This window comes from Stegodyphus dumicola, chromosome 8, assembly GCF_044657685.1.
Source record: "Stegodyphus dumicola isolate Sdum_Otavi_A_Nest chromosome 8, ASM4465768v1".
NCBI classification, from domain to species: domain Eukaryota; kingdom Metazoa; phylum Arthropoda; class Arachnida; order Araneae; family Eresidae; genus Stegodyphus; species Stegodyphus dumicola.
In genome coordinates, this window is record NC_140775.1 from 3,741,073 (window position 1) to 3,768,475 (window position 27,403).

Consider the following 27,403-nt stretch of genomic DNA (forward strand, 5'->3'; position numbering starts at 1 on the left):
TACACTTTTATCTGGTATATTTTCTAATAAAGTGCTTAATATGTTATCTTTCCCTGATCATTAAAAAGACCAATTTGCTAGAACTTCATAGTGCAAACTCTGAGATCCAGAATCATTGAAACTTCGACTCCATACTTGGAATTTTTTCATGTTAGATCATCTAGTTTAAATCTAGTAAGATGATATGCAGAAATTATAAAATCAAAAATATGAAACAATGAAATGTTTATGACCTGAAGGGAATCGAAATTTAGAAAGCAAAAGCTCAATATTTGTTTGTTTGCTTTATTAGACATTTCTTTCAATGCAAGTTGTTTAATTTCTTTTGTTTTTGTGCCAATACTTTCTATTTAAATCTATAGATACATGTAATTTTTTGGTCATTTACAAAGTTCTATTATTCAAGTACTGTAATTGCTATGTCAAGAATTTCCACTAAATTGGCAGTCAAAATTTTTTCATTTTCAACAACTTCTCTTTCACTTTCTGCACTATCGATAGCAATATTTCCGAAATTTTGAATCATACTACAGATTTCACTAGCCTTTAGTTGATTGATAATTAAGGCATTATCATCGCAATGAAAAGCCCGTTATATCATTTTCATTTATTATCTCTTCTCCAAGTTTCTTTAAAAATTCCATTAATTAGAAAATTTTGCTTTTTATTTGCAATATGCAAACACCGTCAAAAATTTGTGGCTATCATCATGAAGCTTAGCTAGTGGATGCTACTTATGTGCCTTTCAAAATTAGTGCACAGATGACTTTCCTTCTATTATTTTGTCAAGGAAATGTAATAGGTTTACAGTGTGTACCATTTGTGACTGGAATTTTTCATTTTTGCATGATGGAAGAACCAATGTTCTTAAATATGTGTGAATGCGATGACAAATCTGAAACGAAAATTTTAACTTTTGTGTTTAAACGAAGGACAAAAATTTATTAATTCAGAATGCCTGTTCTTACCAATAGTGAAATCACTAAGAAATACTGAAGGGGAAGCAAAAAAATGGCTACATTTGTTAAAGAAATACATGAAAAATAAATCTTCAGCTATTGATTTCATTAAAACAGCTCCATTTTGCTCTCTACAGATGAATTGATGTAAAACTGTATCCAGTTGTTTCTTTGTTTAATCTAGAGTCTTTAGAAATTTAGTTTACTTCCTGTCTTCACTTTAGGAGGGGCTTCGGCAGCCTTTAATAATTGCTTAGCACTTGATGCCGACAAGGCATTATTAATCGTAGGCTTGAAGACTAGCATTTCAGGTATCTTGACAAAAGAAAATTCAGATCTGCAAATTATAAGGTGTACCTGTCATCTCTTAAATTTAGCCGCTGAAAAGGGGGCAGCTTTTTTACCAATAAGTGTGGATGAACATATTGTTAATATTTATTATTACCTTGAAAAGAGTTCTAAAAGGAAGGAAGAATTGACACAATTCCTACAGCTGCATAATACTGAAATAAGAAAAATTTTGGAACATGTTGCTCATGCTGGTTATCTTAAGAGAAATGTTTATCTAGAATCCTCGACCAATGGAACCCTCATCTTACGTTTTTTAAGAAAGAAATGCATGCTTCTAGAGTTAACCTTCCAGCACGTGCGCTTGGCAATTTTACATGAGCACGGGCACGTCATTATTTAACCATTTTTCGCAAGAAAAACGAAAGAAATGAGTAAATATTGATAATAAATTTTATTAAGAAATAAAATATTAATCTTTTTATAGCAAAATACAAATGATATCACATTCAAATGTAAGTAAATTATTTTTAAGTTCTTATGTAAGTGAGATGGAAATGCAATGATATATTTCATTATAGAACATTTTAAATTTATTATTTAATAATTATATTTTAAAATTGAAACTAATTTTAATATTCATCAAAGGCAAGTACAGACAAATAAAAAATAATATAAATATAACTTTTTTTTCCTTGGTAGGAAAAAAAGTAAGTTTAGCATTACTTACTTCTGCAAGAAAATTTACTTCTTGTTACAAAAACGCACTTTAAACTAACTTTAATATTTTTATTTAATTCTAAAAAATAGCAATAAAAGAAAATAAGGAATGGAAATCGCTATTGTTCTCCCATCCAAAGGTTTCCTCTTCTTCGTCAGATAATTCTTGAAGAATATGAGCAAAATCAGCTAGTTGCACGTATTTTTTTTGCCATGAAAACTGATATAAAATTTACAGAGCCAAATGTATTCAAATTAAAATTATACACAGCAATTAATAACAAAATTACAAAATATTTGAGAAAAAATATTTTCCAAAACTTTTAAAAAAATAGCTGCCACGTAGCACAATTGCCCAGTTAAAAAAATAAGTCAGATGACTTCCTGTTGGCACATTCCATGATGTGGGGAAGGGTAGAAAGGAGGAATAGAAATGACGTTCAGACTTCTCAGCTTCGATATGCGAAAAATGTGCATTAAAAACTGAATTTGTCGTAAATTTTGCGCATACGCGCATGCAGGAAGGCTATAAGATAAAAGACTAAAGTTATAAAATATCTGAATTACATGGAGATGTAATTACTACTTCTACTTTTAACAATAGGTGTGAAAAAAATTAAGTAATTTTTGGTCATGTACACAATTTAATTGGCAATTCTCAAAATATAAGCATAAAGCTGATTCAGAGTTTTGAAAAAAATTGCTGAACATGGAAAACATTTTCTGATTACTGCAGTTTATTTTGTGAGAAGCAAATATTTATGTTTTTCTTTATGGACCCTGATGTTCTTAACACAGTTCTATAGAGGAGAATTCCATTAATTCATGTTTTGTAATCAAGGGTTAGTGATCCGTTTAAAGACCTTTTATCAAAGTTTGTAAAACCAACCTTTGTTTTGCGTTCTAATCCTATATATCATGTAATTTATGGCAAAATTGAAAATTAGAAGGAAGATGATGATTTGATAATATGGGTTGCAACTAACAAAGAAGCGAAAGAATGTTCACAGGAAGACAAAATAAGTTTTAATTCCATGTTAGAAACTACTTTTAACAAGTATGTGATCACATATTACATAAATTTCCAATCAACAGATAAGTATTTTACATGCTAAAGTTGCCGATGTTTCTTCTCTAGTAAATGCTTTTTTTTTTTTTTTTTTTTTTTTTTTTTATATACAAGATATTTTTTTTTAATAGCTATCCAGTTTTACATCACTTAGGTATGAAAGACAATGATATTGATTTTGCAACTGATAAACTGAAGTTACAAAACCAGCAAGGATTCACATCCAGTAGAGTTTAGTTGGAAAACAGAAAGGTTCTGATGGAATTTTACTGTACAGTAAATATTCTAGGATAATGTTGGACATCTTGACAATTCCCCACAGTAATGCAGATATTGAGAAGATTTTTCAGTATTGTTGCTACAATAAGGATTAAATTTAGATACAATATTCTTAATGACACATTACAAAACCCTTTATTAGCAATAGCAGGCCTATGTGACTATTAGTATGTATAAAAATTTCTTTCTTAACAAAAGCAAAATCTGCCACTGTTCTTAGCATTTGTATGAAAACTAATTAAAATATCAACTTACAATAAATATCGATAGTCGGGGAATGATGTGTGTCTCCTTCATGAGTCATAATTTCTCAAGTTGATTTCGTTTTCAGGAAACAGGTTGGGAGAGCATTAGAATTTCAAATCAAAACTTCAAGATTTCACAGAAATAACGTTTATTAACGATAAACTTAATGATATAGTATATTACTTGCGCCTATAGCGGCCATGAGAACATAATCAAGCATCAAAAAAGTATGAAATGCGTCTATCTTCAAGTTCAAGCGTCAAGTGGAAATATTTTTCATCGGCGTGCATCAAGAGCGCCACCTATCTACCGAAAAGACGGAACATACTCCGCCCCGATGAACATTGGTTCATTACAACATTATTATAAAGATCTTCAATTTTAGATTTAAACAAGTTTCCCAAACATTCAACAGTATATCATATAAAATAAAAATGCATAATGACAAATTTAAATTGAATAACAACATTAAATTTAGCACAAAATTTTACAAATAAAACATACTTACAACCTCTAGAAGGAAAACAAAATAATGAAACTGCTAAATTACCATAATCCACAATTGTGGTCCATTCTCTGAATCTGAAACATAATTGAATTAATAACAGTAAAGACACAAATTATGAATATGCAATTAATGTTTTTTTTTTTTTTTTTTTTAGAGTCTTGTTCACTCAATGGTAAGCGGGAAAGTTTATGTATAGGACGCTTCATTTTGCCCAATAAAGTTTTTAGTTTCACAACACGAACTTTTCCATCAGCACCAGGATCTAGTTCAATTACTCGTCCAAGTCGCCACTTTAATGGAGGCAAATTTTCGTCCTTTGTCAAGACTGTCATTGAGGGCTAAATTTGGTTTATCCCTCAACCATTTGGTACGCCCTTGTAATTGTGAAAGATAATCTCTAGACCAACATTTCGAAAAGCTCTGGAAAATTTGCTGTGTCAATTTCCATCTTTCAGCAGGGGTTAGCTTATTATTTGTAAGATCAGGTTCAGGAATTGCTGTTAATGTAGTCCCAATTAGGAAATGTCCGGGTGTTGAAGGATTAAAATCTTCAGGGTCAGATGAGATGGAAACTATTGGCCTGTAATTCAAACACGCCTCGATCTGTGTAATTAAGGTGTGAAATTCTTCGTATGTCAGAACCTGGGTCCCAATAGTCCGCTTTAAGTGAATCTTCATTTGTTTCACTCCAGCCTCCCAAAGGCCTCCAAAGTGAGGGGCAGCAGGAGGCTTGAAGATCCATTGAATATGTTCACCGCTCAGGTAGTTTTGAAATGCTTCCTCAGAGGAAAGTGTAGCTGTATATCTTCTTAACTCTCGATCAGCCCCAACAAAGTTGGTTCCTCTATCTGAAAAGAATTTTTGGGGTTTTCCTCTGCGCGACACAAATCTTTTCAGAGATGCTAGGAATGCTTCAGTTGTTAGATCACTGACTACTTCTAGGTGAATGGCCTTTGTGGTGAAGCATATGTAAAGGCAAACATAACATTTATATCTCGTTCCCCCTCTTCCTTTCTTAGCTTTAATTAAAAAGGGGCCTGCAAAATCTAGTCCTGTATTCGAGAATGTTCTATCCGGCAATACGCGAGAAGCAGGTAGGTCGCCCATTATCTGACTGGATGTGCTTGTTCGATTTTTAAAACATTTTACACATTTCCAAATTATTTTTCTTACAATTTCTCGGCGATTAACGATCCAATATTTCTGTCACAGAGCAGATAATGTTAATTTGGCTCCTCCGTGAAGGTTCACTTCGTGAAAGTGTTTGACTATCAATTCAGTAACTTGATGACCTTTGGGAAGAATGATTGGATACTTTGTGTTTTCTGAAAGATTCGAGTTACAGGGTCTACCACCGACTCTAAGGATTTCTTCTCTATCAAGAAAAGGATTTAATTTCAGGATTTTACTGCTGAGATTCAATTTCTTCCCTGCTTTCAAAAGTCTAATTTCTTCTCTAAATTCAGAATTTTGCATGATTTTAAAAATCAAATTGCTTGCCTTATCCAATTCTTGAACTGTTAAAAATCCTTGAGTTTTAAAGATGTAGGTTTAATATTGTGGCAGAATCTTAAACACCATGCAGTTACGCGTTTCAGTTTTTTCCATAATGAAAACCTGGATGTCAATTCAAATTCAGCCTCTTGGCTAATAACAGAACATACAGTAGTTTGACGCTGTTCTACCTGTACCTCTTCCATCATAGGCTCGATCAAAGGATCAAAAGATGATGAAGGTAAATTTTTCTCTTTTAACCACACTGGTCCATTGAACCAAAGTTTATTTCCCACTAGGTCAGAAGCTCTTAATCCACGTGAAACTATGTCAGTCGGATTGTCATTTTCCTTACAGTATTTCCATTGCGAAGGTGATACGACATCTTGTATTTCACGTACACGATTAGCAACAAAGTGTTTCCATTTATCAGCGGTACTCCTGATCCAGTGAAGAACAATTTTAGAGTCACTAAAACAAAATACATTATCTTCTTGGATATTAAATAATTTCCTTAAATATATAACTATTCTTGCGGCAATAATGGCTCCAATAAGTTCTAAACAAGGCAAGGTTAATTTTTTAAGTGGAGATACACGGCTCTTTAAAAGAACAAAAGATGTACAGCAAGAATCAGGATCATGAAAATATGCAACAGCTCCATATTCCTTGAGGCTGGTGTCACAAAACACAAAAAGCTCTATTTCATTGAAATTTACACATTCATCATTTAATATGTATTTTCTAGGAATACACAAATTGAGAATAACCTCAATTTCAAAGTACCAAGTTTTAAATTTTTCTTTCAAATAGCTGGGCAAAATTGTGTCCCAATCAATACCCAATTCCCATAACTCTTGTAATAAGAATTTTATTCTGATAACAAAAGGTGCAATGAAGCCAACTGGGTCATAAATTTTTGCCACAATCTGTAATACCTTTCGCTTTGTAACGTGTTTCCAGTCAACTGGTTGTAAAAGTTCTTGTACATCTAATTTCAATGTGTCCTCATCCAAATCCCAAATTATTCCCAGCACCTTTAACGTTTTCTTATCCAAACTATCTTCCTTATTAATTAAACCAATATCTTGCCAATGATTTTTGAAAGATACGGAATTTGATTCAAATTTTCTTAAATTCATACCAGCGTCTTGAAGAATTTTAACTGCATCAGTTGATAATGAGAATACTTCTTCAACGGAGTCTGCTCCATGGATAAGGTCATCAACATATAAGGACTTATTTAACATGTCAACAGCTTTGCTATATTTCTTTTCATAACCCTTAATATGATGTTTGATAGTGGCGGACAAAATAAACGGACTTGTTGTCATTCCAAACGGCACTCGGCACATTCGGAAAACCTTAAAGCCTAAACTATTGTCACTATCGTCGTAAGAATGATCAAACCACAAGAACCTTAAAAAATTTCTATCTTCACTATCAATTTGAATTTGGTGAAAAGCCTTCTCTATGTCTGCACAAAATGCAACTTTATGTACGCGAAATTTTAAAATTATATCCAACATGTTAGGATTTAAATTAGGGCCTGATATCAAACATTCATTTAACGATTTAGCTCCTTTAGACTTAGAAGAGGCATCATAAACTATTCTTATTCTTGTTGTTACTTTTCCTTCACGTATAACAGGTCTATGAGACATATAATAACAGTTAGGTTCATTTTCAACAAACGTACATTGTTTAACAATCCCCCTTTCAACTTGTTCTCTAATTATATTATCATATTCATTATATAGGAAATCATTTCCCTTTAATTTATGCTTTAGTCCTTGAAATCGTTGTTAGTAACGAAAAAATTATCAGCGAGTTCTGATTTATTGTCCTTCCAAAAGAGTTTTGTTTCGTACCTGCCGTTATTAAATTTTAAACTGTCGTTAAAATGCTTAATAGTATCCAAATCAGTTTCCGAAAATGCTTTGTTTTCATTTTCAATTCCTATCGAATCCAATTTCCAAAATGACTGCAAATGTGTTTCCTTCAACGGTAGATAAAAACAACTCATTAATTCTTCGAGTATTATTATTTTTTACTTTACCCATCACTGTGTATCCAAATATCGTCTGTACTATAAACAAACCATCATTTATCATTGAATTACTTCCTGTTTGTATATACCAGAAATGCTCCACGCCGAGCAGAATATTTATGTTCTCATTAACGGGACTTGTATCCGAAAGTTCCAAACCCTTTTTAGTCATAAATTCTTTAATGTTTTGACATGTTGATGGTGCCTGGAATTCTATTGATGATATTAATTCTATCCCGATAGCTTCTACAACAAGGCAGCGGTCATCGTTTTTATTTTTTATTTTTAGACTATATACATCAAATTCTTGTGAGTTACCGCGCTGATTTCCAAACGAATAAATTGTCAGAGATTCTTTTCTAATGACTTGCAATTCTAAATCATGCGCTAACTTGTGGGTGATGAAGTTTAGTTCACTACCTGAATCAATTAATAATCTTACGATTCTCGATTTATTTTTGCTTTGAGCAATAACGGAACATGTCTGTAAAAGCACACTATTTTTAGGTTTTAGAGTGTTACAGTGGGAAGTAGATACTAAAGTTTTATTTTGCGTATCTGCGGAGTTAACATCTTCCATTTCTTTCGATTTCAAACGGCAGAAAAGTTTATGATTTTTCTCGTTACAATTTTCACATGGTTGTATTTTTGACCGACAATTCGACGACAAATGTGATTTTAGAAAGCATCTGTAACAGCGACCTTCAAGTTTTAATTTGTTTCGTTTTTTTCGTCGGAAAATTTCAAACATCCGGCAGATGTATGTTCGTTTGATTTGCAGAATATGCAAAACATTTTTTACCGATGTGTTAAAATCAGAAGCTTGTGATTTGACTTTATAATTTTTGAACCCTTGTTTAGGATTAACCCCTGTGTATTTATTACCTTTTGAGCTATTAATCAAAATACTTGCTTCTTGGCATTCAGTTTTGATTTTAATGAACTCTATTAATTCACTTACTTCTATATTTTGGTTAGATGTTCTTTTTCTGTGGAATTCAAGAGCTAAATCTTCAGGTAACAATTTAAGAATTATTGGGTTCAATAACTGTCCGTATGAACCGCTAGTAACATCTAAACTACTTAAATTTCTAACGCAGATTTGTAACTGATCATAGAGCTTTCTTAACTCAAAAACATTTGAAGAACTTTTAACTGGTTCTAACTGTAACAAAATCTGCATGAATTTTGATATAATAACATCTTTACGACCAAACCTCTCTTCTAAACTTTTAATGCATAGATAATAATTTTCTTCAGATAAAGCATAACCAGAAACACAATTATATGCTGAACCAGATAATAAACTTTTCAAATATGTAAACTTATCTATTTTAGATAAACTTGGATTAGAATGAATAGTATTATCATGCGAATTAAAGAATTCGAGCCATTTACTGGGATCACCAGCAAATTTTTCAATATTTAATTTAGGTAACTTTACTGAAGCACTACTTGTAACAACATTATTACCATTCAGAGTACTACTATTACCATTACTAGTTGTAATTATACTTCTTTCAACAACTTCATTACTTTTAATTTTCTTTACTTTACTAACAATCTTAGCTTTAAACGTTATAATTTTCTCATCATACTCTTCACATATAAGTAGTTCGTTATCCTATTCTTTTTCATCAATTATGAGAGCATCGATCTTTGAGTCAAGACTTTTAAGTTTCTCATGGTATTCAATTAACAATTCATATGATGAATTTAGATCTTCTAGATGTTCTTTACTTAATTCTTCCGATAATAATTTCTCAAGTTTATTTAGAAGTGTAGTAACTTTACTACGTACAATAGCACGTTTCTTTTTCTCTTTTGCTAAATCATCCATTATGTTTCATTTTCAAAGATCAATACTAAGAACAAATAAATCAAAATTCTTACCTTTCAATAGGTAATTCCCCTTTTCGCGGGTTTCAGACACCAAAAAAATGTGTGTCTCCTTCATGAGTCATAATTTCTCAAGTTAATTTTGTTTTCAGGAAACGGGTTGGGAGAGCATTAGAATTTCAAATCAAAACTTCAAGATTTCACAGAACACAGAAATAACATTTATTAACAATAAACTTAATGATATAGTATATTACTTCCACCTATAGCAGCCATGAGAACATAATCAAGCATAAAAAAAGTATGACATGCGTCATTCTTCAAATTCAAGCGTCAAGTGGAAATATTTTTCATCGGCACGCATCAAGAGCGCCACCTATCTACCGAAAAGATGGAACAGGGAATCTAAAAAAAAGTTTCTAAAATCACCAGCTTGTACCTGATAAGTAACTTTTACCTTTTAATCTCTAAACAATCGCCAAATTGCACCAAGGTAGTTAACGTTAATATGTAAGTACCCAACATAATAATTAAACGGATGAGGAATTCCTTCTTAATAGTAAGATGAAGGCAGTTTTTCTTATATTTAGATAAAAGTGCACAGCATGGTGGGAATAAATTCCAGAAGTGAAATGAAAATGAGTTTGGCATAATAACTGCAAGCAGTGACATTTAATGATTGTTGTAGCTTTATTTCTAATATCATAAAGAAGTATGTATTTGAGTTTCTATATATATATATGCAAGATAAAAAATATGTGATTCAAAATTATAATTTAAACTAATGGTAAAACATTAATTCCCCCTCTCTGTTTTAAAACTCGCAATAACTTCTTTGGATTTCGTCATTTCTAGATCATTCTATGGCCTGCACAGTGCTGATGATGTAATAATTGTGAACTGAAACTTTTAACTCAAACCAAAACTTTTCTCGTGTGCTTCCATCTTGCATAACTATATACTTCAGCTTTGCTGTTTGCCTTGCTAGAATGTAATTTTGCTTGCTATCGCTATAATATCAAAACTGTAAATGTTCCTGAATATGCACACTTGAATGCCAAGTGAATTGTGGCTACAAACGTCAACTGGAAAATAAAAATGGAATTAAAACTGTCTCAACTACCAAGTTATTTAGATACTACGGAGTCAACACATTAGCATACTACGCAATCAGAATTTTTCATTTCCTATATGGATCGAAGTACGCAATAACACTGCTCCCGTCTTTCCTTGTGCTTATATTATATCAATTAGTCCTGACAGGATAGATTCCTGCAGCCTGAGACCTCATTGGAAAATTTATTCAGCTTTTCAAATCATCATTTTGTGATAATTTCAAAGGCAGTGTGAAAGAAGTGAACCATCAAATCTGTTTTTTCAGTGTTTAAAAAATAACCTATCATGCTTTTGCTGTGGTGCTTTGCAAATGCTTCGAAAAAATAATCATGCGATAAATAGAGAGAAGTTATTATGATTTTTAAAATAGAGAGGGAGAATTAATGTTTTACTGTTAGTTTAAATTATAATTTTGATTCACATATTTTTTCTCTTACATATATATATTTGAGTATATTTTCATTAGTTTAATTTCTATGATCTTTTTTAGAGAGATAAATTTTATCTTCATTTAATATTATCAAATGAGCTGTAAACAAATTACATTAAGTGGTACCAATTATGATGGTGAAACATTAAACTACTTTTAAACTGAAATGTTGAGAGATTTTTCTGGATACTTACAGATTAATGCAACCACCTTGGCACAATCTGGTGGTCTTTTACAGGTGGAAAGGCAAAAAATTGCTTAGTGGGTTACAAGTTGCTGATTTTTCTCAACTTTTTTTTTTTTAAAAAAATCTCCAAATTATCAATATTTATCATAACTTGTCAAAATTTTATCTATGTATCAAATGAAAAAATGTTTTTTTAATTTTAAGATTCAAATTTCAAGTATTAAATTAAGATTATATATGACACATTTAAAAAATAAAATACATTTTTGTGAAACCCTTCTTTAATTTTTTAGTGTTGTTGTTCTCCCCATGCACACAATGATCTGTTTTTGCTTATCTACCCATCTCATCTCATTGTTCCCTTTGGTGATTTGGGTGCAAAGTATTGTGTTCCTGCAAAACATTTACTGCAGTTCTTTCAATTGCTGAAAACTCCACAAGCTATATTTTAAAACTAAGTTGAAGGCAAAAAATATCATGATTTGTCTCTTAAAAAACTGTTTGGACTTGGAATAGAACAAGAAGAACACCTATGAAAGTGGCGATGATACTTAAGTGAAGGATTGTTATGACCATAGTTGCTGGAGTATGTTTATGCACGGTTTCCAGTGTTTTGACACATTCTGAGTATCTGGCGGCTTCTACTGAGGCAGTTGCAATAAGTACCCTTTTCTATTACAAGCTTGCCATTTATTGCTTTATTCATGTATTTTGTCAGTACCATGTGTCATTAGTTTGGTTCAGCTCCTTGCCTGATGATAATTATCTTCATAACATTCGATCATGTAACCACTTTTTCATATAATTAGAGGAGTGTTTTTCTCTCCTTCCCCCACTGCTGCAATGGATTTCACAACTTGAGGTTTGTCAAGCTATCAACAAACTAGGCTAGCCTGTTTCTTCAAAAAAGAGGTGCGTGTATTCGAGAGGTTTCGAGTCACGGTGAGGGCATTCCTCATTTTTCATCTCTCCTGCTTCGAAATAACCTAATGACTCTACAGTTCTTTCCTTTGAAATAAAATCTTATTTTGTCGAAATAAGTTGCAGCGAGAGAATTATTATGAATAACAACTTTCTTCAGATAATGCATGCAATTGCTGAAAACTCCACAAGCTATATTTTAAAACTAAGTTGAAGGCAAAAAATATCATGATTTGTCTCTTAAAAAACTGTTTGGACTTGGAATAGAACAAGAAGAACACCTATGAAAGTGGCGATGATACTTAACTGAAGGATTGTTATGACCATAGTTGCTGGAGTATGTTTATGCACGGTTTCCAGTGTTTTGACACATTCTGAGTATCTGGCGGCTTCTACTGAGGCAGTTGCAATAAGTACCCTTTTCTATTACAAGCTTGCCATTTATTGCTTTATTCATGTTTTTTGTGAGTACCATGTGTCATTAGTTTGGTTCAGCTCCTTGCCTGATGATAATTATCTTCATAACATTCGATCATGTAACCACTTTTTCATATAATTAGAGGAGTGTTTTTCTCTCCTTTCCCCACTGCTGCAATGGATTTCACAGTGAAATCACTGGCTGCTCAGAGGGTTAATATGTTTATAAAGAGGTGTTGTTTTCTTAGGAAAATTAGTTTTATGTACGTCATTTCCAACCTATTATTATTTTTGATATTCTTCACAAAGGAAAATTGTGTTCAAATAATGACCTCTTGAAATATGACACAAAACAAAAATAGCTTCTCAGCCATTGTTCTTGATGAGAATAAAATGTTGTTCAAACATAAACATGGTTTAAGATAAAATAACACATCAAACAATTTAGAATGCACCAATGTGGCATCAAAAATGCTTAATATGACTTTAACAGAAAATTACCATAGTTAATTTATGTGGAAACCATTTTAAAATGATACATTGTTAGAAATGTTATAAGATACTGTAAGTGTAACAGTTTGATAAACATTGGCTGTATCTATATTATATGAAAAGAAATAAAAATGAAATATTTATTTGAAAATATGAAAGTTAACTTTCTTTGTAGATATTTGATTAAGTCAGAGTTGCTAATTCTTTTACACTTAGGTCTTTAACTATTTTTTAACTAGTAGTCGGTCTGTAATTGTTATTATTCTATTTAAGTCAAAAAGAATTGATACTCTTAGGTGTTCAAGTTCCTTTCAGTCTGTCTAATGTCATCTTTGTTTCTTTTAACAGAATTTGCATGAGATGACCCAGTTACAAGGTGTTGAATCAGATACGGTTTTTCTTGAAGAGACGGAAGCAAATATTTTAGCATATAAAGCTCATAGGTATTGTTATTATTTTTTTACATATCATTATTTTCAGTCCTGGATGATATGGAATGTGTTTTCACCATTTAGGAAAGAATGGATTAAAATAATTTTAATATATATATATATATGTATATATATATATATATATATATATTTTTTTTTAAATGTTCTTAAAACAAGAAACATGCATGTTTTGTTTCAGATGCTTTTATATAGCAGAAGTGTATGCAACAGCTAACAAATGGGCAGAAGCAATGGCTTTATATGGGCGAGCTGAAGAATATACCCAGCAAGCTTTAAAAAATAAGGCACTGAAAGATAAAGTAAGTCTTAAAGTTGTTTTAAAAAGTATTACAGCTCTGACTTTTGTGTTTAATTTATAATTTTTTTTTCATTATTTCACTTTTAAAGGATATTCAAGGAATTCATTAAATATGTTTTTATTAATTAAAGGTCCTCCTAACTGATCATTTAGCCCATATAAAGTTTAGTATTTTTATGCCTATCTTATTTAAATATATCTGCTGTATTTTAAACTTATCTAATATCATCATTTGATATAAAATACTTATCATTTAACTTTTTAATGCAGCAGAATATTAGGTTATAATTTTAAAAATCAAAGTGTATGTGTATTATAGCAAAGAGACATGATTTATTGATATAACTGAAATTGCTTTATTTTTATCTTAAAATAATTTTTTACCCCATCCATGCCTTTCAGAAATTGATTGCTTTGCTTAAAGATCTTGCTATAAGGATTGAGGGTAACAAATACAGTGCATATTCCTTAAGCATTCTAGGAAACGAAGATTCTGTACCATCTGAAACAGTGAAGGAGAAAAAGGTTTTTATTATTATTATCCTTTTGCTTTGCTCTGTTTTCATGAATTAATGTCTGTCATAAGTAGCTTATGGTAGGTATACTAACTTCATATGAATTCTGAAATTTAAAACTGTTTACAAAGTCTTAAGAAAATATTATTGTATATGTATATCTGTTGATGTCTAGTGATGAAAATCCAAAGTAAAAATTTTTAAGTTGACATTTTCTGAGACATGGGTATCTGCAATGAAAAATAGAATTCAAGGAAAGTCGAAAGAAATATAAAAATAAAATTCAAATAAAACATCGTTTTTACTTTTGTATTTAAAAAAGAAACCCAGTTTCTTTGTCTGTATAATAAAGAAGAGATTGAACCCCACAGGACAAAATTTAGAAGTCAAACAACATGTATGATTAAAATGGAGGATAGGTAATGTATCCATAATTCTCGGTCAGTGTGCATCAAAAATGTTCATCTGGAGAGAACCAGGAACCTGCTACGTGTATTTCGACATCTGAGAAAGGGATCAGTATGAAGCAGAGGTTTGATGATCTGGAGAGAATTTTTATATTTACTAGAGGATTAATATCATAATTTCATATTTTCAAATTATTGTATTTACTAAGGCTATGTGACTGCTGCAAGATATGAGGAAGATTCTCTCTCACTGAAAGGGAAATATAGGGCCCTATAAGTGCCTTTTCAGGGATGCATTCATGTAGGTTTAATCTGGTGGAGGATTTTCTGGAAAGTGAGGATGTTAACCAGACAGGTTGGCCAATTAAATATGCAGACTTGAACCATACAGAGCATGTCTGAAACTCTCTTGAGAGAGCAGTTGCAACTCACCTCAGCCTTCTCAGAATCTGAAAAAAGTGTATCTGCAGGAGTGGCACTGACTGCTGCGACTAAATTTTTATCAAGGCAATTTGAAAATTATGTGTATTTAGCTTTGTTTATGGGATCTAATAAAATGAACATGTAGAATAACATGCGAGATTAATCCTTCTGAGCCCAGTCATATTTTAAAGTTGATTTTATTTTCTTAATTATATCATTTTCTTCGTTCATATAATTATAAAATTGGGCACAAGTCATTTTATAATTATAATGACAAATCAAAATTGCTTCATTTGTCAATCAAAATCGTAAAAAACAACCTTATATTTAGCGTAGGTATAATGAAACACTCAATCGATTTCGAGGGCAGCTAAAGGTCCCTCCTCATCAGGAGAAAGAAATACATAGAAAGAAGAAAATAGGAGAAGGAGTCACAGAAACATTTCATTATACCTACGCTAAATATAAGGTTGTTTTTTACGATTTTGATTGTCACATTAGCGTGTTTCTCTTCTAGTCTTGCTTCATTTGTCTCCATTGACACTCTTTCACCCAACCATTGAGTTGACATTTTTGTATTTATTATTTTTAATGGCAAGGCATATAACAGAAGCAATCGAAAGTCATTCCTAAGACAGTCTGTGGCACACCAATATTGGGTGGTTTCGGAGTCATAATCTAGAAGTGGGCCCACCAGCGGCCGAGCGGTAAAGTTGCTGAACACTGGTAGTTCGGTCCGAGGTTCGAATCCCGCGAACGGGCTGGCTGCATGGGCATTTTCGTGGTTTTCTGCATGTGTAACGTGTATACAAGCCAGTTCCCTTAGAAAGTCCTCCACGAAGGCATCCCTCCTCTTAGGCAGATAGCCCTCGAGGCTTTGCCATAATCACACACACACACATAATCTAGAAGTGCCCCACTGCGATGAAGGTGAGCTCTGTTCTTGGATTCCGTTAGATCACAGAGTGGGTAAAAATAATTGAGCAAATATACTGATTCGGTAAAGATGTTCACCCAGGCAATCATGGCCTATAAGTAGCCGCTGGCAGGCAAGCGAGATCTTCAGCCTTCCATTGTTTCATATTAGTGCTATTCAGCAATTTCAACTGTTGTCTTTGTTTCATAGATTGTTTTATGTTCAGCTTTTATGGAGTGGTATGACATATTTGAGTTTGTTGATTGTAATAGTGATGCACCTTTTTGTGCGAAGAAATCTGCATGTTTCTTTCGAAAAATGCCACTGTGTCCAGGGATCCAATAGGCTTTAGAGTAATTCTTGGCACTGAAGAACTTCATTTGATATAGGAGTTTCTAAAGAGCCAAGACCTTGAATTGCTGCTCTTAAATCTTATAGGATAGCATTTTCGAACTTATAATGTAGTGTCAATAATTGTTTCAGGGCCATCAAATATCTTTCAGTTTTTTCTGGTAGAGGCAGAGATGGTAAAAAGGCTAGAATAAACCCCCGAACCTGCAGGCGTTAGATCATCACTGTATGACCCATCCGTGTAAACATCCAATTATGATTTGGATATTTAGTAGTAATGGTTTCCTGGGCAATGTATTTCAATACCACTATAGATGTTTCATTCATTCTTGGTGATTGAATCAGTCAAGCTAAAGTGTGTCTCAATTTGGAACATAGAAAGGGGGTTTGTTGGCAGCACAATTCCTTGGATTAGTTTAGCCAATCAATTAGACTATCAGGACTTGTATCTCTCCGTATCTGCTTGGCGAAACATGACGTGTCCTGATTAGACAGTGAGTTTGACAACAAACTATGTCCTATTGAGTGTAGAAGAGACAACAAGATGAGAATTACCCTTTATTTTCCACGATATTATAGGTGCTCCCGCACTTCGGGATACAAAGACCAACCACTTGTGGTCTGAACGTAAAAGTATAAAAACTACTAACTAAATTTAAAATAAGAGTTAACTTTGAGTGCTCTACACAAATAACTAACACTAAGACTGGCCTTTTAAATTATTATGTATGTAGTATGCAAACCGTGGAAAACTACAATACGTCTTTCACTTTCAAGAGGACTAAAACCTCTGGCCTTAAAGGCAGGTCGCAAATGATTGCAAGCTCGCGTGAAGTATAGTGGCAAGAAGGCTCACTCTCTCCCCATCTAACTCTGCTCTTGGCAAAAAAAAACACAACTTAAATACTTATGCGTTAGCAAGTACAATTTGCATAAACAATTTAACGCGTTGATTCTGGCCAGAAGTGGAAAATAAGAGATGATAGTAAAGTTTTAAAATAAAATAAACGTTAGTAAAACTTAAGATCTTTACAAGACCACAATCAATTAGACCTCATGCCTCCGTAATTTTATGAATTTTTTGTAGAAAACCCCACTGTATCTGGAGATTTCTAGTGAAACGGAACCAAGTAGTGAAATTGTGATTGTCCTGTATATATGAGACATATAGCAAACCTACTTATACTTATCCAATGCTGATGTCACATACTTATCTTGAGCATTATTTAGATTACCATTAGTTGTATTAGAACAACCACTAATTCTGAGTTCTTTGCCAGAATAAACAAATAATCTAATAACCTCTATCATACAGCATACCTAATCATAAGAAGCATAGTAAAACTTTTAAATATTTGTTAAAAAATTGCAATTTGGGCCCAGATAGCTTTTTGCATTGCTTTTCTAAACTGTTATACATTAGTGTGTCATTTTGGTACATTTTAGACTCCCATAAAATCTTAATATGTTAACTTTTTTAATAGTTCTTAGATTTTACCAAACGAATATATGCTAGTTTTATGAATTATAAAAAAAGTTTTTTAACAGTGCTGTATAATATAAAAAAAATTGATTCCTATATTTTATTATTTATTTATTTAATGTAATAAATGTGTTAAAAATCATGGAAAATGTTTTTATTTTCAGAATTTGATAGAAAGGCTTGATCAATATCATGAAGATTCCTCTTTAGTTTCTCAACAGCCTAAAATAGCTCAGTTTCCACCAGATTTCAAACCAATTCCTTGCAAGCCTTTGTTTTTTGACCTTGCACTTAATGAAGTGGAATTTCCTCCTCTTGATGATCGGATTGAGCAGAAGAAAGGTGGTGGAATAACTGGATTTGTAAGAGGGTGGCTTGGTGGATGGAAATGAACAAGTGCTACTTTATATGAAATATTTTATAATGGAAAGAATAATTAAAAAATTATAATTGTTTGAATGATTTTTATTACATATTTATTTCATGAAGCATTAATGTAAAATGATTATAGCATTAAAATAAAAAAAAGGGAGATGAAGACTAGAAAAATGCAACTTTAAAAAATATCATTTTCAATACTGATAATCGTTTATGCAGTTTTTATAATGAAAAAAATTCTCATAAGCAAATATTTGAACATATAACATCTTATAGTTTAGTAATAAAATCAGATTGAAAATTTTTAATAAAAAGATAATTTTTATAGTTTTAATTTAAAAATGAGATTTTTAATTAAGAAACAAATGTTTTATTGCAAAATTAAAACACTGCTCTTAAATATATTTTTTAAACAAATTTCATTGGATAATGAAAATATGTCATGTTTCTTTAATTATAATTTATTTAAGAATTAAATAAAACTTTGATTTTTATTCAAAAGATGCATTAAGATTTTATAATTGCTTAGCCATTTACACTGAAATCTGAAATAAAAATGTGCATACATCTTAAATGAAATATCTATTAGGGAAACTGTATATAGTCATCTTGTGGATAATATTGGTTTAAAGAACACACTTCATTAATCAAAATTGACACTAAAAAGTCTGTATTTTCATGAAACTACTTGATTTCTCTGGTATAAAACTTTTAATCTCTTGTAGCTTCATAAAAGGTAGGTTATTTTAAATTTACAGTAAGCTAAGATAAATTTAGTCCTTTACTTTTAAAACCTTAAATTTCGTAAGTATCAAATATTCGCCTGCATTAAACATTTACATATTTTTTACAATATACTCTTTTTATAAATGTCTGATAAACATTAAATTCAGATTTAGAATTTTAAATTGCCAATCGTATTTCGTGCAAACGCTAAGTAGGAATAATTAAATATGTGATATCTATGAAATTTAAGGTTTTAACATGTTAAAGAATTAACTGGCATGGATGGTTAAAATGAAGTTAGAAACTGAATAAAATATTCTAGGTTGGCACACTTAATTAACAGGTGGCCATAATTAAACCAACAGTGTTCTATAGCGTGATCTATTTGCGAGAATGACGCCACATTTTGTAGGAAGATTAAACAAGACGGGGGATGAAGGATTCCGCGAAAAAAAAATTAGTTCCAAAAATCACCGCTACAGGAATATTTGGCGCTGTGTAATAGAAAATAGAGTGTTAACAAATGCAAATCAATACGGAAATTACCTTTTATTTAGCATTCAAATGAGGTTCAATGTGGCTGCCATTGTTGTGGACCACATATTGCATTCTGTGCACAGTATGCACAACAGCAGAAAGTAACATGTCTGCAGGAATCTCCCGTAGTCTGTGATATGTTATCCTTTAACGTAGCCAGGTCCTGGACCACTCCTTGATAGACCTTGGACTTAAGCTAACCCCATAGCCAGAAGTCGCATGGGGTAAGATCAGGCGACCGAGGTGGCCATGCAGTTGGAAAGTAGCGGCTAATGACTCTTTCTGTTGTGAATTTCTGTCGTAGCATCTGTTGCACCCATACAGCAACGTGTGGAGGGGCTCCATCTTGCATGAAAATGATTTCCCCCAGGCATTGTCTTTGCTCAAGTGCCGGAATGACAAAGCTGTTCAACATGTGGCGATATTTCTCTCCGGTAACAGAACAGGTTTCCGGTCCTGTTGGGGTAATGTTCTCATAGAAAAATGAACCTATGATAAATTCCGCTGTGAACCCACACGAAACAGTTACCTTTGGTGAATGTAAGGGAATTGCTGTGACTGCATGTGGTGATTTGTCATCCCAAGTTCGGCAGTTCTGGGTATTCACAGTTCCATTCAGGTAAAAGTGGGCCTCGTCTCCCCATAAGATCATCCATCACGGCCAAGCATCATCCACCTCCATTCTGGCAAGAAAGGTGAGAGCAAAAGTCAATCGCTTATCACGGTCGGGGTACAGTAATTCCTGTACACGGCTGATCTTGTACGGATAGAAGTTGATAATCTTTCGTAAGATTTTCCATACCGTACTGTAAGGCATATCCATAATAAAAGGTAATTTTATTCCATATTAATTTGCATTTGTTAACACTCTATTTTCTATTACATAGCGCCAAATATTCCCCTAGCGGTGACTTTTGGAACTAATTTTTTTTCAGCGGAATCCTTCGTCCCCCGTCTCATTTAATCTTCCTACAAAATGTGGTGTCATTCTCGCAAATAGATCGCGCTACAGAACACTGTGAGCACTGTCAGTTTAATTATGGCCACCCGGTACATATAGGTTAGACCTTTCACAGATGACCCAGCTTAAGTTAAAATGGATAGTTTGATTCAGTTTGTCTTTTATTGCTTTCTGCACAAGTTGCCGTAATCAGAATTGATATCCAGATGCTTTCTGTGGATTTCATGTGTTCAGAATCGATGTGCAGAGACCTTCCCTTCAAACTTCCATACATCTGGATGTCAATTCTAAGTACAGAAATCCTGCAAACTAGTTCCAAAACAATTGTCACAAATTATTTTAGAAGACTAAATTATTTTATTTTGCCAGGGGCGTCGCCTTAGGACATTAGGTTCATACCTACAAATTTAAATCAGATAAAAAAATATTCTGGGGCTTTCTAAGATGGACAAAATTAAATTCTAAAATATGGACGAAAATCGTACAAAAAACCTTTTTATCTATTATTATCAGCACTGTTCGACTGCTTTAAATTTTTATAGTAATCAGAATATTCACCAGTTAGTACTAAAACAGTTGTCACAGATTGCTTTAGTAAGAGTAAATTATTATATTTTGCTTGAGGCATCGCCTTTGGGCAGGGGTCCCCAATTTGTCTGTCCCTAAGAGAATAGTTCTAGGATATCTAAAATGTTCTAGAATATCTGCTGGATAGCAGGCACCATTTACTTTTTGAAGGTGAATTTATAGTTGGATGCACATAATATGCAAAAAAAATTAGTTCAAATAATAAAACAACATATAAAAATTATTATTTCATTAAAAATGAGAAAACTTTCACATAAAATTTTATTGAAAATTATAATAACAATGAATTATTAATCATTGTTATGATTGCATAGCGGCAGGTGCCATGGTGCCCGCAGGCATAGTGTTGGGAACCCCACCTTAAGGCATTTGATTCATGCCTATAAATTTAAATCGGATAAAAATTACTTTTTTAAACTTTTTATTAGTTGTTTTCAGTTTTTGTCTTAGTATACCGGATTTTTGCTAGCAGGATTCATGAAAAGGCTTGCATTTCAGAGACATAAAATGACTATTATAGAACTTTATAATCACTGCTGATAAAGATGAGAACCTATACATGGTAATTTTACAAAACACCTGCAGTGATACATTGATTTAGAAGACCAATAGCCTGATGTAAATATCAAAACATACACTTGCAATCTATTGATAGTAAGTAGTATACTTTCATAGACATGCATTTACAGACAGTTTTGCTCATTTCCCTTTTTTCCATATATCAAGCCTAGAAGTTTCAGTTAATCTTACAAATAATACTCTATTAATATGTATCATATAAATGCACAGTATTAATGGATTTTAACTGCGTTTAATTCACTTAATCTAAACTGATATGTAAGATTTCATTCAGTTTAATAATTTTTTCAATTCATTAATAATAATTTTAAATTAGTAATAATTAGAGCCAGTGCTAGAATTTCTGCTGTCCAGGGCAATCTCTACGTCTTTTAAATTTGGTAACTTGGTCCAGCATCTTGCCTGTTAAAAACAATCAGTAACAACATGTGTGATTTGATATGTTAGAATTATTCATCTCATTGAAGAATTGCTTAGTAACCTTTGCTTCATAATAATCAAACCATTTGCTTAATAATAATCAAAAATAATTTCAGTTTTTCTTAACATTTTTATTAATTTATCATAAATTTTGTGTATTTTGATAAATTACAAAACTTACTTTCTAAAGATATTTAGTTTACTGTTTGTTACAATTCAACTGCATCCTCAATGCATCATAACATTAAACTTTCATTTTCTTAATTTTACCTATTTAGATACTACTTCCATATGTAGGGCGATCAAATACAAACGAGCTTTTAATGGCTGAACATCGAGATGGGTACTTGTATGTGTTTCAGCAGTTGAAGTCATTAGGTGGGGTTGCCTAGAGTAAGGGAACCACACCGCCACCTTGTCCCATGCTTTATTTAGTAGGCCTTATAATGAGAGAAGTGTGCCTGTCTCTAGTATAATTATAAAGATCCTCATCCATGAAAGTCTGAGACCAGCTAAAATTTACCACAGACTGCATGCCCAGTTCGGGAAAGCTATCCTTCCATGTCAACTGTAAACAGGGTTCGTATACATTTCCTTACATGAAAATTAAGGACTTTTAAGGACCATCAAAGAAAAAATTAGATAACATTAAATTAGGAACATAATTTCTTTAAAAACATGTATAAGTGTATTTTACACTAATAACAGTCACTATTTTAGAGATTTACATGATTATTATTAACTTATTTGATATTTATTTAAACACAGTCAACTACTATTATAATCACAATGTAAGAATATTTTGCAGATTAAAATAACTGATTTGTAAACATACAATTTATTTCCTTGGTTTTTTTGAAAGATACTAGAATAATAAACTGTACAATAAAAGATACAAAACATTTGTGCTTTTTTTAAATCTGAAATCTTTTCAGCTATTTTAACATCTAATTTATTTATGTCTATTTCCTTTTCTTTAACTATTCTTCTAAGTTCATTTGCTTTGATAAACAAATCAATGTTCATGCTGGTCTCAGCTTCATCTGCTAAAGCATCTACTTCTTCATTAATATCTTTAATGTCCCTTTGAAGAAATTTTTTCTTCTGCTTCATATAATCAATTTCTTCCTCAATGATATTTCTTTTCCTCTTTGAATTTTCAGATTTAGTTAAAGATTTTTGTTCTTCTAAATACTGCATATATTTAGACCTTGCAGAAGCTGCTGCTGATCTCATTTCTTTATTAATTTCGATATTAAGAACAACTCCAGAAAATTTTATGTAATCAAATACTGTGCATTGAAAAATGTATGATGAGTCACTTAAATTTTCAATTTCAATTGCTTTATTTACAGAGAAGCCCCTTTCCACAGAGGCCTGTCCATGTGACAAAATAAGAATCATTTTCACTATTTTCCATACTTTTGAATAGTGAAAATCATGAAAATAAGAAGTGAGAAATGTGTCAAGAGAAAGATTTTGAGGATCAAAAGTAGAAAATTCATGTAAATTTGTCTTGACTACTCTCCAAACTGCAGCAGAATTTCATCCCAATCATCTTGTAAAACACGTTTATTCTGCATTAATACCGTTAGAACTATTTTCATTTTGTTCTGGGCTTTTTCTGGACTTTTAACCATCAATCGCGGGTCTTTACAAGATGCATTTTGAATAAGAGAATAATTTATTGGACATTTAGACATTAAGTGTTGTACTATTGTTAAGACACATTGTTGACCTTGTTTCAATGCAAAACTTTCAGCTTGTGAAATGTCCTTGCGGCATTTATCATTCATTAACTGCTCAGCAATGAATCCCAAATAAACTTTACTTCTATCATTATAACAATTTGGATCATTAAAATTAAATTTATAAATATTTTCTGCTTTAGTTATTTTTGAATATTCTAATTTCAAAATTTTAAAGTGCTGAAGGCAATCATTTACAAGTTTTAAGATATCTTCAGCAAAAAAGGGAATAAGTGGTTTATCACTTTGATAATATTCAAGGAAAGGCAATAATATTTTTGACAGAGAGAGAAAAAAATTTAATTTTATAAGAAATGTTTTATCTTTAGTTGCCTCCAAAATATTTGAGAAGGATTTCGATGATTTTTTTTTTAAACTTCCCCATTTGAACTTCTTTAGTGTACAGTAGCAAGTCATCCCATATTTCAATGGCTCTTTCAACTGCTGGGACATTTTGCAACCATCCGTAAAAGCAGAACTTCACAGGTAGCTTTTTTAAGCCAGATATACTTAAAAAATTTTCACGTCTTGCAGGAGAATCTTTAAAAATCCAACATAAGGAGGATAAGAATGATGAAATGTCCCAGCCAGTGGATGGCATCCTATGCTTCAAAGCATTGTTAAGAATGTGTAAACCTAATGTCAAGCATTCAATATTATATTCCTTTGTCAAGTCCTGTTGCAATAAATCATAAAATTTCCAGTTTACTGCAGGACCATCCATCCATATTTGTAAGAGTTTTGACAAGTCTAGTTTTTCAACACATTCATAAAATTTGGATAAAATAATTTCACTTTTTGCATGCCCTATAAATGCAGAAGTAAGGTACTGAGTTCTGACCTTATTTTCGTGATGCCAGTACCTCACATAAATATCTAGTTGCTTCTTTTGATTTGTCAGATTAAGAGTCTCTTCAAATAGTAATGTAAAAAACTCAGCATTTTTACAATGCTTTAGTAACAAAGTTTTAAAATAAGGACCAAGACCAAAATAACAGATATGCCAATGCCAATGATTTGCAAGTTTCGGAGTGCCTATGGTTCAAAACCATGTACCTCCACATCAGAAATACTAATAGTGAGCAGAAATAGGAAAAATTTTGCATAAGTGAATTACTTGATGCTCAATAGAGGGAGCCACAGGCTCGAGAAAGTTTAGGGATAGGGATAAGAAAATAACTTAAATATCATAATTTTTTTTATAAGTTTTTAGAATTTTTTTGTACTTTTTATATTTTATAATTTTTTAATACACGATACAAAACTAAAGCAAAAAGCGGATAGGAAAGAGTTTACGATTAATAGGCTCATTGACATGTGGCTTGTGTTGGTTAGTGCAAATAATAAATGGGAACGCGGTGAAAATATTCTTAGGCAGATTTAGAATCTGCGGGAGATGTGATTCTTAAGTAAACAGATTGATAACTTTGCTTGAAGATCTTGAATTGCTGGTGCTGATGATGTTATAAGCAATTATATGGCAGCTCGTTGAAGAGACGTCCTTCCCTCATGGCGCGGGAGCTGGAATAGAAGTTGAGATCTAGTCTAGTCTGTACGGCTATTGCCGAAGTGTCGCGCAGCTGCGCAACTTATCCGGCTCTTGAAAAATTGAGCCCGAAGAACGCATGACGTTGATTTTTCATGACAAGGTGGTTACAGGGGGCGACCATGAGTCGCAAGGCCAAAGAGTGGCGCGCGCATCAAGAAATTCGCAAAGCAGGAGCCGTGAGGATCTGTATGGTATGTTTGTGTTGTATCATCAAAGAAGACACAGACAAGGTCCAACAATTTCAATCATGACATCTGAATTAAAACATTTCATAATAACTTAAACATACTCATACATTATTACAACAATACTACGGTAACATGAAAAGAAACATAATAAATGATACAAATTACAATTGAGAAATAAAAATATATACACTATATACAAGAGCTGTGCATACCCTTCATGAAAATTTTACGTGGGGAAATTTAAGTCCCTGGCGAGGTGGGCCGCGAGTGGTCTTAACGAAGCATCTGCCTCAAGAATAACATAGTCCAAAACATTAAGATCAGTCATGTAATTACATTCTTGAGCCTTGTTAAAGAATTTGACATTTGCATTATGCAGATACATTTCGATGGATTCCATTTTCAGGTCACGGTGCAGGGTGTGATTTGAGACATAATAATGTGCATTAGTAATCATTCTAAGAACTTTATTTTGAATAATTTGCAGCTTGTTTAACTCCTTTTTCTGAACTGTAGCCCAGGCTGGAGAAGCATACGCAAAAATGGGATGAATAATGGAATTGTAAATATGCCTCTTCCTCTTGATATCTAATCTGGAGGTCGCAGACAGGAGTGGTGTAAGACTTTGTATGACCCCGATAGTCTTGCCTCTGACACATTTTATATGCTCTTTCCAGAGGAAGTTAGAACTATATTTTAATCCCAGGTATGTAGTATTTTTTACAACTGGTACGACAGTATCAAAGAGCAACAGCTGTGCAGTTAAGGGGTGGTTCATCTTATTCTTTTTAAAAATCAGAAGTTTTGATTTATCAGCGTTAATTGCGATTTTCCATTTGGCACACCAAAATTCAAGCTTAGGCATAAATTGTTGAAGTTTCTTAACAGCAAAATTTGGTGACCCAGACTTGACAGCAGAAGCTGTATCATCTGCATAGCAGCCCATGAAAAAATTTTGATCTAAATGTTCTGCAGGTAGGTCTGCCACGTAGAATAAATAGAGCACGGGCCCTAAAATAGATCCCTGTGGGACCCCGGCCTGCACTTGCTTCTTATTTGAAATGCTTTCACCAATATGTATACTGAATGTTCTGTTCGAAAGAAACGAGTGAATAATTTTGATTAACTCATTGCTGAACTGCAAGCTGATTAATTTATAAATTAACCCCTCATGCCAGACGCGGTCGAACGCCTTCGCCACGTCCAGCATGAGTAAGGCAACATATCTTTTGTTGTGCAGTACCTATGAATTCATTCAGTCTAACCAGCTGTTTCGTCGTGGATAGGGCTTTCCTAAAGCGAAACTGTTCGAGTGGTAACTTATCCAGGTGTGGCTGTATTCGGCTGAGGACGATTCTCTCGAGTATTTTTCCCATACTGGGCAGCAGGCTAATGGGCCTGTACCCTTCTGGTTTTGTCAGATTTTTTCCCGGCTTGGGGATCACAATCATCTTTGCAGACTTCCATATACTCGGAAATTAACTATTGTACAGGCAAGCATTCAGAATACCTGTAAGACGATTGATCATATTTATAGGCAGCCATTTCAGTGCCACATTGTTTACATTATTTTGCCCGGGGGCCTTTCTATTCCTGAGCTTTTTAATAATATTTATGATTTCTTGTGGTGAAGTAAGCTCTAAGTGATTTTGCATGTTGTTTTTATGAAGCCATTCTGACACTGTGAAGTTCACAAGAGTTGTAAACTCCTGATTGCATGGGTAGGTGTTTGTGGTGAACTGCTTCTCAAAGTGCTCAGCGAGCGTATTACACTTTTCAATATTTGTGAGCGCAATGCCATGCTCGTGGTAAATCGGCCTATTTACGGTGGGTTTATTTTTTAGACGTCTAACAAAAGACCAGAATGAG

At 32.6% G+C, this 27,403-nt stretch overlaps 1 protein-coding gene across 1 annotated transcript in view; it reads left to right on the plus strand.

The window, feature by feature from the left end:
• The window catches only part of Srp68 (signal recognition particle 68), a 56,035-nt gene extending 37,720 nt beyond the window's left edge, over positions 1–18,315 (plus strand). Inside the window, exons 9-12 of the mRNA XM_035374482.2 lie at positions 13,364–13,458; positions 13,646–13,766; positions 14,168–14,290; positions 18,025–18,315. Coding sequence (XP_035230373.1) covers positions 13,364–13,458; positions 13,646–13,766; positions 14,168–14,290; positions 18,025–18,252 — 567 coding nt within the window. The 3' untranslated portion in view covers positions 18,253–18,315. The remainder of the gene's footprint in view (positions 1–13,363; positions 13,459–13,645; positions 13,767–14,167; positions 14,291–18,024) is intronic.
• Positions 18,316–27,403: the final 9,088 nt, after the last annotated feature.